This window comes from Lichenostomus cassidix, chromosome 1Aa, assembly GCF_008360975.1.
Source record: "Lichenostomus cassidix isolate B80296 chromosome 1Aa, HeHo_3.0, whole genome shotgun sequence".
Lineage (NCBI taxonomy): Eukaryota > Metazoa > Chordata > Aves > Passeriformes > Meliphagidae > Lichenostomus > Lichenostomus cassidix.
In genome coordinates this window covers 25,779,078-25,790,135 of record NC_139480.1, presented here as the reverse complement: position 1 = coordinate 25,790,135, position 11,058 = coordinate 25,779,078, and the positions used below count along the sequence as shown (strand labels likewise).

Sequence of the window (11,058 nt, the reverse complement as noted above, 5' to 3'; positions counted from 1 at the left end):
TTCCTGTGCTCCAAAACAAGTCCTTTATCTTGCAGGAACCGTTTCAGCTTCTCTGTTCATCATGTTGAAAACTACTCTTAGTTTCTGACTCTATAGGAATGTGCCAGTAAGTAAGAACTGTCTCAGGAACAGTGCGGGGGGCTTATGTAATAAAGACACTAAAACCTAGAGAGCTTGAGCATGTGAAGATCTACAGAAGTGCTGGTTAGAATAAGCATTCTTAAAATGTTTATTGCCAGATGAGGTAAACATTGCACTGAAAACAGCACTGCCCACTGAAAACTGTTGCTGGCTCTGATAAGGAAGAATTTGGTTTGGGGTGGAGTGGTTTTTTTGGGTGGCTTCCACCCTTCCTTCCCCCTAGTTTCTGGTTACAGCAGAACCTATTCCAGAAAGTCCATACATACTAGCGAGTCGTATCTTCTAAGTTACCACCTTTTTGTTCCCCTCAATCCACTATATAAGAATGTGTTTGGCTTACAAAACTGATCACTTGGACTATACCAAGGCCTTCAGCTGAAATCTGTGGTATGATTATGTGTTGTCGGCGTTATACAAGTGGAGAAAAATTTCTGATCCTCTAAGGAGGTGAAGCTGTGTGCTTGTACTTGCCTGGCCCAAGACAGTTCCCTTTGAGCTTAAGTGTTCCCTTAAGCCTGCGTAGTCACATTTTGGTGTCATTTGCCAGGGCACTTTTGGTAGTTTCATGTCCAATTTTGGCAGAGAACCAAGCAGGTGGTTGCCCTTTTCCTTGTTCCACTGTATCTGCCACCCACAGCGGCCTGCATGGCTTCTGGGGCTGTGGCAGAGGTGGGCTGTTCTGCTGCCCTGCAGACATCCCATGGGTTTGCAGGTGTTTTCAAGCCGAGAACTGGAGAGGCTTGGGTCCTTGTTTTACAATTATGTTGGTGGCAGGAGTCTTTGGGACATGGAAGTCACACTGATTTTTTTTTTTTTTTTTTTTTTTCTGGCTTGCACATCCTTATTTGGAGGAAGGACCTCTGGGAGACCCCTACAGAAAGGGAGTGATTCTGGGCAGCAGAGCTTGTCAGCTTGGGGTGGGAAATATGAGTCGGTTGATTTATTCTCTGTTGTTTCCTGAAAGAGAAATATGTTTATTGGCAGTTTAAAGGCATTCTGAATTTTATACAGGAAGGCTTCAGAAATGATTTGTTGTTTTGCACTGCAGTCCCTCTGTGTGTCGGCTGCCTGTCAATACAGTGTGCTGTAACATTGCCTTCTGCAATGTCAGCAAGGAAAAAAGTAATCAAAAGAACTGTCAGCAAAGGAGCAATTACACTACTCACCACCAGTTCATCAGAATTTAATCTTTGAACAACCAAGGATACCAAACAAATTAGTCCACACCATAATACTGCCCCAACTGAATTTGTAGAGTATGGAGAAGTGGGGAAAGACCCTGGTTTTTTTAGTCCGTGACTTTAAAATACTCATGACTGCAATACTGTAGATATGACTCTTCTGCATAGCTAACTGGTTATTCATAGCTACAGTGTTGTAGATATGACTCTTCTGCATAGCAAATGCATTTTAGACAAGCACTAAACCGAAAAGGTTTGGCACTAACCAAAGCTTAGTGAAATACTGATCATCCGGAGCAACCCTCATTCTCCATGGCAGGATATTATCATGATTCCAATATAATAAAAAAGAGCTCTGTGTGTGCTGATTTCTATTTTAGCAGATCAATATTGTGAAGTCAGTATACTTAGCCAAGTTGAACTCTAAATATAGACTGAAAGGGGCAGTCTGTTTCATAGCTATCTTTATGGGTACTGCTGGACTTGACAGATCCCTATGGGACTACAACTAGAGAGGAGCTGCAGAACAAGTTTTCTTCACATCATTTTCACTGGTTGATTTCTTCCAAACTGGCACATTACCTGAATATAATTATGTTGTAAGTAATATTTCATTCTCCTGTTTTTTAACATTCTTTTGTTTCTTTTTTTCTGCGAAGAATTTATAGTGTGTTCTCATTCTCAGTTTTTATTTTATCACAATTGCTTAAGAAGAAATTTAAAAGTTGCATTGGGAAAAAAAGTCTTTAGGCAAGGTTAAAGTACAAGAAAAAGTAAATCCAAAACTCCCAATGTTAGATTGGTTTGTTGGGAAGGTAATCAATACTTTTGTCCAGTGACACTGACATTTGTATCCTTTCTCCTTTGGCATGTCAATGGAATAAAAAAAAAGTTATATAAACTTTTTTGAATTAATAATGGTAATCCTTACTGTGTTTACATGTGCAAATAATTAGTAGTAAATGCTGAAACATATAATTCATAATACTAATGAATCAAAGTTACTCACATTTATTACAGCTTGAGTTGTTAAGAAGAGTCTTCCCTGAAGCTGCAGGGAGGTATAAATCAAAATACCCAAGAGAAATGACTGCTCTTCAGAACCTAAAAATAACCAAAAGCCTTTGTGCACAAAGTAGTAACTTTCAGCACACTGTTCAAACGCAGGGCTCCATAATGACTGCGTTGGCTGCGGATGTGCATGTGGGGAGGCAGCCGAGCAGAGGCAGCCGAGCAGAGGCAGCCCTGGTGGGGCAGTGGCTCACAGACTGTGCTGCCTGGCGCCACGTGATGTTCTAGAGGAAGGACAGTGGGCACAGCCATCTGTCTCCAAGTCACTGCTGCACACCTAAAAATCATATGCTAGGTAAGGCTAACCCCTACCATGCCAGCTTTTCTAACTTGTCGTTGTACTTTGAAGCAACAGCTCTGAGCAGAGAATTAAAAAAGCTGTATTTTTTTCTTACATGCTGTTAAATATGAAAGTATCTGTATAGTCCTGTCCACCTCTACTAGCAGGAGAAAAAGCCCCATATTCAGGGTTGATTTCAGTGCTTAGTCTTCAGACTTACTGAGGCTCATTGAAGGTCTGCTTTGTTGTGTGCTCAGATTTGGGGGAATTATAACAATCTTCTGCATTTGATTTGATGAGGAAAGGAGTGAGTATTTTCTGCAAACCATCAGGGCTACCTTCCTCAAATTTTAGGTTTTTAATTTAAGTGTTATATTAGGAATCTGGTCACACTGTGTTCTCTATTCCTTGGAGAGGAAGAGAAGGCTCAGAAGCTCATCAAGAGGACAGTTTAACCCATACAGGATTCCAAAATCACCCTTAGGTGCTTAACACATGTCATCAAGGGAGGTTTGCATCCTATGAAGTGCTGATTTATGTTGGCAGGTAAAATTGAACTTGGGAGCTTTATAAAATACGAAATGGGTAAAATGCATTCTACTCCAAATTTAAACTAATCTGTGTGAGCTCCCTCCTTACATTCTCTAGCAAGAAAAAGGTACATTTAGGCTGTGATTCTAAGGTGAAAAATGCTATCTTACAATAAGAGATTGCCTGGAGAAATTTATTTTTCTTCAATAGTTACAGAGGGAGTTTTCATTGACAAGTGTAGACAAATGTGTGCAGTCAGAGTGTCTGCATCTCCTTATGGCTAGAAGTGCAGTTTGTTTCTAGAAGATAGTTTTGGAATCAGGGTAGTATAAAGAAAAGCAAAAGACTGATAAGGAATAATGTGCAGTACATAGAAGCAGCCTCCTTAGGTATTGCTTCTTTTCTATATATAATCTTCCTTCAAAACTGTGTTTATATTAAGGATCATTTGCTGAGTTCATGCACTCAGACTCTACAGAGAAACTGTTTTGACTGACTGGGCCTCATCCAGTGCCTTTTTTAAAGCAAGGGACATTAGTCAGAAGAAAATGCTTTTTTAATTTGTCCAAAACTGTGTGGAGTGGAACCACATTAGAAGACAACAGTTTTGTTCCATATTTCATTAATAATAACTTTACAGTGATATTCTAAGGTATATAAGCAGACACATATTCTTGTTGCTTATCTCCTACATTCATACCTACTTCCCCTGTCTAATCTCTGAATTATTTGATGCTGAAAGAAAAGGATCTGAGTGACATCCTTTCTGGCAGTATTAGTGAAGATTTGGCTTTCACTATGGTCAGGATGTCAAACCACCTCTTACCAGGTACTCACCAAATCAAAGGGTAATGTACTTAATAGGTAAAATTCAGATCAATACTGGAGCCAGTAAAATAGATTTTTCACATTCTCCCTTTCCCTGTACACATACAGATGTGCACAAACAATGCAGAAATGGAATTTTTTAATCATCAAAGATTTCCAAGAATAAACAAATGCTATGTACTGAGTTATCCCTGCCTTCACAATCTAGTGAGTGTGCTGGTCCTTCAAATCCCTTTATTTTAAGGATTATTTAGGCTGCTCAGTATTTCCTTAGACCAGGACACCAACTGTTAAAAGTTATTTCCCATATCCATGTGTTAATTAACCTTTTAAATTATTATTTCTTTTAGATACAATGGAGAGGCCTTCCTTAGAAGTCAATCTGCCTGATACACACGAAGAAGGGAAACTTTATGTAGTTGATTCCCTAAACAATCTAAACAAGCTAAATGTTTGTCCAGATGAATCCCAGCGTTCACTGGGTATGTATGGTAGGCAATCTGTGGATTTCTATATATACAATCCATACTGTTCATCACTGATCTCAACAGCCTAATAGGCCAATATGTATGCCAGGCTCTGTACTGAAAAACCTAAGAAAAAGATTGAAAATGGCATAATTTGGACAGATCAGACAATGATTTAGCTAACCCTGCTGAGTATTTCAGCTTTAGGTTCTTGAAAATCCTTGCATTTAGCTAGGGATTTACTGTCAAACATGAACTTATCTTCCATTTAATTCAGGATTTATGAGGTGATCACTTGCAGGATAATGTCTCTAGAAATGCCCAATGTACATCAACTACATAAATAGCATCATAACTCTTCCCAAGCACTGAAATTCATATGTGGCAGTGGAAGCACCTGAGAATTTCTGTTCATTGCTTTAAGATACATCTAAGAACTGAAACCAATTACCTGAAATATCCCATGAAAGTTTTAAGCATTTTACTTTCCAGACTTTCTTTGCTTACAGTTTCAGATATGGCTCCCACACTTCTACTGGTTTGATAAGGCTTTTCCCTTTGATTTCTCACAGCAAGAAGAATATTTTCACCCAGTGATAGCTACAATATATTTCTGCTCTTTGTGACCTGAAAATAAAAAACCTGGAGCTCTTCAGCAGCATTCCACATAACAATCTTTTAATCTGCTTTTATTTCCCTTATTGTAATGGCAAATTTGAGTGAAGAATTTTATAGATCAACAGCTGTGTTGACATGTGTTTCAAATGGCCATAACTTAATCATGCTTATATTTATGAGTCTTAAATGTTTTCTCATTACTTCTGTTTCCAAGTCCTCCAACTTTTCCAAATGCAACTAACTAGAGTGGTGCTGGTTTCTGCATTTAACACAAATGTTAGACATAAAGTACTAAATTCTCATATGCAGATTATCTTGATATTGTCACTTCTCTATGTAGAAAATAAGACAATGGCATACATCAATTTTAATGTCAAAGAAACTCCTTTCAGGGTGACTGTTTTGCTTTCTTTTGCAATCTTTATTTGACAGAGTTATTTACTTTTCAGGTAAATCCACAAAGTTCTGTGGAAACATATGGGGTTCTCTGGAATAATAATATGCATGCTCCTCTCTGTATTTCAGCAGTAAATAACAGTAGCTTAATAAGTATTTTATTCATACATTTGTAAAGTGCTTTGGTTCCTTCTAGGATTATTCTTTTAATGTAGTTTTTAAGTTTAGAGAGTCTGTTTAAGTTTAGAGATCTCATCCCATCAGATACCTTACTCAGCAGCAAAAAACTCTGGCTTAAAATGTATATACCTTTCGGTTGCTTTGGTAGGAGCCATGCAGTAATTTCTTTGTGTTTTAGATGAGAAAATATTCCCACTGTTTGCAGTTTGAAAAGAATGTGTGTTCACCAATTCCTCACAACACTACAGTCTGGCATATTCAGCCAATGAAATAGTAAGAAGCATTCATTAGGCAGAACAAGCTTGGACCACTTTTAAGACTGCTCTTGATAGCTTAGGATGCTTGGCAGGTAGCAGAAGCTGCCCTGCCCATCGTTATTATTCGGATCAGAAAGCAATATTGGTGCAGACACTTAGTATATGGTGCATTTGTTATGAATGCTAAGGGAATAACAATAGAACCTCAAAGCACAAATTTGAAAATATTTTGGCTTACTCATAGAAAGGAGTGTGTTAAACGTAAAATAAACAGAGATATTCCCAGAGATCTACTGGCTCAGTGCATTGCCCAGCCCCAGGTAAGGTCATTATTAAAGTGCTGTAGTGGCATATGCAGCCTTTCTTCAGCTTTATCACTGCATGCTCAGTTGCAAAGACCTCAGCGATTTCCCCCAGTTAAAACAAGAACACAAGCTAGAAATACATTTTTCACAGATGCACATGCTACTCTCCCTTTCAGAATGTCAAGACAGCAATTACAGAAAGAAAAATTACAGTAATTTGCATGTAATTTTATTATATATGAGACTTACACCAAAACGAAGTTACATTAGCTTCCTCCTCCCTCCAAAACAGAAAATAAACCCAAATCTTTGTAAGTTGTTACTGTAGTATACAAACTTGAGATTAAACAGATCTGGCTCAAGTATAAATTTTTTACATTCCCATGAGTTTCTTCATGGTGTTCACTTGACTTGTTGTCTTTGGGGCTTATTGCCACCTCACATTGATTGCAACTGTTTTTATGAGAAACACTACTGACTTTCCCCTACATATGCAACACATTCTTTAGAAAGAAATAAACTGGCTTGTCGAGCTGATTCAAGGCCAGCATTGCAAGTGCCTTTCCTTTTCCCCCTCATCCTTGCTGTGCTAAAAGGACAACATCTGCAGTCCACATGAGAATCTATTCCATTCTTGACAATTGGGAGGATAGGTACTTCTTTTTTTACTGGAATGAAACCAGCAAATCCTAAAGATGAAGAATATTGAAAACATTTGATTTAAGATAAAACAGTCAAGACCTACATTTATTCTAACCAACAACGTGACCTTAACTTAGGTGCTTACTTTGGGAAATTAATAATCCCAGGGATACTTCTCATTAAGTGGAAAAAGAAGCATATCTAGAGGATGAATGTTTGTGATGAATCTGTACCTTGGTTTTCAATATGAATTTTTCTCTCTTCTCTTTTGAAAAGGTTAAGTGCATTGAAGCCCTTTCAAAGCTGCCTGATGAAAACTTCTTTGCTACCTTTGTACATGTAAAACAGCTGTAAAACTCTGAACTGTGAAACAGGTCAACTTCCACAAAACACTGTATTTCAACAACAGAAACATTTTTGTTGAATGTGTTCTAACAGTTATAACAGATGTATTCTTTTTTTATACTTCCAAATTCAAGCTGAGTTCATAAAGTTGATTTCTTCCCTTTTCATTCAATATCACAGGAAATAAAATCTGTTGGCCACATATACAATGTATCCTGCATCATTTCATTAAGCCAGAAACATTTTTTCATGCTTATCCTTACCAGGCTTAACAAACTTTATCACCAAATGATTTATCATCTCTTAACAGATGAGGAAGGGAACACTGTTGGTACTGGAGGAAGCACGGCAGGAAGCAACACAAGAAACCAGTGGTGGTTTTTCATCACCTTTATCTTTACTTTGATCATCAGTTTGGCACTTGTCTCATTTGTAATATTCTTAATATGTAAGTAAACCAAGAGATTCTTAAAAATGTAGGGCCAAATGGAAAAAGAACTTTGCTGAAATGTGTCTTGCTACGTTATAACATGCCACTGCTGTATTTGCATAGTCAAAGGCTTTGGCTGGTTCTGGGCACTGGGTCCAGGTCATGGAGGCAGAAGCACAGGCAAACAACACCCTCTCAGGGCTAAAAGACACAATTTTATTCTTAGTGCTAAGGATTTGTGAGCTTCAACAGCTGTGAAGAATTTATCTCAGCAGCGTTACACTGTGTTGCTAAAAATGCTGAGTGGAAATGAAATTAAAATTTAAAGATAATGATATGGCAGTGAGATATTTTGGCAGTGTGCTTTCCATTCCTTTCCAGATAAATCTCAGCACTGGGGTCATTCCACTGCAACTGGAATTACACCCAGGCTAACATACAAATCAGGCTAACATACAAATCAAAGTACTGACTGGAAATTGGTTGGGAAGTAAGAAAATCTCAAGCATAAGAAAAAAAAATTAGATAACATATATCAAGGTTTGTATGTAGCATTGAGTCTACAGACATAATTACTGTTCCAGTTTTTTAGGACTGATTGGGCAGGTTTAGTTAAACACAAGGCTGGTTAATGGAACCCTTGTCATCTTGGGGTTTTCTGAGCTAATAATATTGAACAGAATATTTCATTAATAATTGAAATTATTAATAAATTAATGAAAATATTAATGAAATAAATGCATTGTTTCAATTTACAAATCTATTTTGAAAGAATTGAAATCCATATGAAATCAAGATTTCTTATATCCTACAGTAGGGAATTTGCTGGAACTTAGCAAAAATCCTCATTTTCCTTTTTGACCAGGAAATTCTAACCCTTGACTAAATTTTCTAACAGGTACTCAAAAAAAGAAATATCAGAGAAGTAAAGAACACAAAGTAGATGTTAAGTGACATGACTGTAAAAACCTAATTGAGATACCTCATCCTTGAATTTCCGATTTATTTAACAAGAAGCTGCAAAAAAGTAGAGCCTTGATACAGAAAAATGAATATTGTGTTGCTCTAGTGGAAAAATGATAAACTAAAGTGAAAAGCCTTCTTACAAGAATTAAAGCAGTTTGCTTGGGCTCAGGTTGGTGGAGGCTTGTGGTTTTTGAAACTGATTTCCAGTGGTGTTTCAGTTTATGTTACAACGTTCTATTAGATAGAGATAGAGATATAGATGATATAGATATATAGATAGATATAGATTAGATATAGATATAGATAGATAGATAGATAGATATGTGTGTGTGTGTGTTATGTTATATAATCTGAGATGTTTGCAAACCACATGCATAGATTCATTTAGCATTGGCACTATTACATTTAAGCTTCAAAACCCATGGGTAAATTTTTTAACTTCAGAAGGCCAAAATAAAAATGGCTGCAAAAGTGCATACTGATGAGGCAGAGGAGGCTGGTCTCAAAATGCCAGGATTTGCAAGAAGTTTTCTTTCATTTAAATGATTAAGAAATCCAGTGATGTGGCTGTAGTCTGCTGCGGGATTTTTTTACTACTGAACTACAATTAGTATAGTAATTGTACTTTTAGAAAAACATATGCACCTACTGACCAAAAATTGGATCTTGAAGCCCCTAAATAAGACATTTCCCTGGGGACATTAATGGAATGGACATACTCCTGAAAACTGCAAAAATTATCTGAGCCATATTTGATTTTGTTATTCTGCAATAAATTGAAAAAAAAAATCCAAAAAAATAAGCAATAAAAAAAAAGTAGTGAGCTGGTAAACCTACCAAATGTATAATTTCTTATCATTAGGTTCTGTAGTTGTTTTCATGTTTCATATTTTCAGTCATCATAATTCCTTACAAAGTCTCTCAGGAATGCAAGTGAGGGTAGTGATGGTCTTGAGTTAAATGTTGCCAATTTAATGTGGTACATTTTCCTTTTCAAGTTCAAACTAGAAATGAGATGGACCAAATATCAAGCAGACTACTATCTGAAAAGAAGAACATAGAAGAGCTGAAGAAAATTAACAAGATTATATTAAAGCATATAAATCAATCAGGAATTAAGGAAAAGCCTTCTGATCTTCATGATTACCTCTTTACCCATGCTGAGCTTAAAGTCCCTGGAGAATAGATCTTCTTTGGAATGAAATTCAGCATATTCATGACTCAGATATTTTCACATATGGCACACAGATTGCTGGTATGGTCACAGGAGCATTGGAAAAGCCAACTGAATGAAAATATATTAGCAAATAATATTTTATCCTGTTTTATGTGGACATAGATTTGCAATACTAAGCCCATATGATTCACAATAAACAGTGGATTGTCAATTTGGGGCAAGAGTTCCAGATTCCCTGTGCATTGTAAATTTCAGGGGTAAAGGCTTAGTTTTACTTTAAATGTAAGTGAATGATCACAGAAAATCACGAGTTCTACTCACATGATTCCAGCATGACCTTGTTCACTTAATCATTCACCTGTTACCTTTGTACAAGCTTTGTGTTTGTTTCTAATGTTATTTGTATTTAAGGATAACTTCAGATTTCATAACTTATAAATAAATCCATTTCTGCCATAGAGTTTCATGGTTTTCCTTTCATTGCATCTAAATATACCGATATACTACTATTTTTGTGAAAAAAACCTTAACTTGAATAACAACAAACCCTTTCATAAGATGCCATAGTCAGCCCAAATTTGTATTGACAGAGTGTCCTATTGTCTTACATTGAAAATGGGTTTAGAGGACTCAGTCTGGTAATTTCATAGCATCATCACAGCCACTCGATCTCATAGCAATGCCCACACACTGTACTCACAATTTGTGGGTGAAGGCTAAGTGTTTTTATAAAGTGATGTGGGGAAAATACTACCTGTTCTTGTACTCTCCCCTATAGCTGCTGCTGGCCACCATCAGAGAAGGGCCAGGTGAAATGTGGTTGGAACCTTCACAGTTTTAATGTGGAGCCATGGCTCAGAGGCTAAAAGGAGCCACTCTCTCTGAATTTACACAGTTGTGGAGACAAACACCTCAAAGAATGATCACATTAAGAGACTGCCAAGTAGCTTTGTTATTTTAATATTCAGAACCTTCTACTGAAATATACATTCAGAAGGCACCTCCATAATCAATAAATAAATTGGTTAGTCCCATCATGACAGTGGAATGGCAGCTAACACTATGGAATATATCCAACATCTCTTTTACTTCAAGTTCTCATTGTCATCCAATTATTTCTTATCTCTTCTGGACAATTTTACAAAAAAAAAAAAAAAAAAAAAGTCACCAAAGTCAATATCTTTGATTTTGCATTCCAGTCTTCTTTTCCAGAATGCATGTTAATTGATAGTCCTTTCTGTGA

The 11,058-nt window shown here is 36.8% G+C and overlaps 1 protein-coding gene across 1 annotated transcript; it reads left to right on the top strand.

The window, feature by feature from the left end:
- The first annotated feature begins 1,199 nt into the window (after positions 1-1,199).
- On the top strand, positions 1,200-10,275 carry LSMEM1 (leucine rich single-pass membrane protein 1). Its single transcript, XM_085043015.1, has 5 exons — positions 1,200-1,921; positions 2,490-2,688; positions 4,383-4,514; positions 7,553-7,690; positions 9,637-10,275. The coding sequence occupies exons 2-5, from the start codon at positions 2,682-2,684 to the stop codon at positions 9,822-9,824; spliced, it is 465 nt and encodes a 154-aa protein (XP_084899141.1). The 5' UTR covers positions 1,200-1,921; positions 2,490-2,681; the 3' UTR covers positions 9,825-10,275.
- The last annotated feature ends 783 nt before the right edge of the window (positions 10,276-11,058 follow it).

What these genes read in the sequence shown, in the direction of transcription:
- LSMEM1 (XM_085043015.1), top strand. An exon ending in TGAATCCCAGCGTTCACTGG is followed by an intron (nt 4,515 to 7,552) that starts GTATGTATGGTA and finishes ATCTCTTAACAG; the next exon opens with ATGAGGAAGGGAACACTGTT. An exon ending in ATTTGTAATATTCTTAATAT is followed by an intron (nt 7,691 to 9,636) that starts GTAAGTAAACCA and finishes TTCCTTTTCAAG; the next exon opens with TTCAAACTAGAAATGAGATG.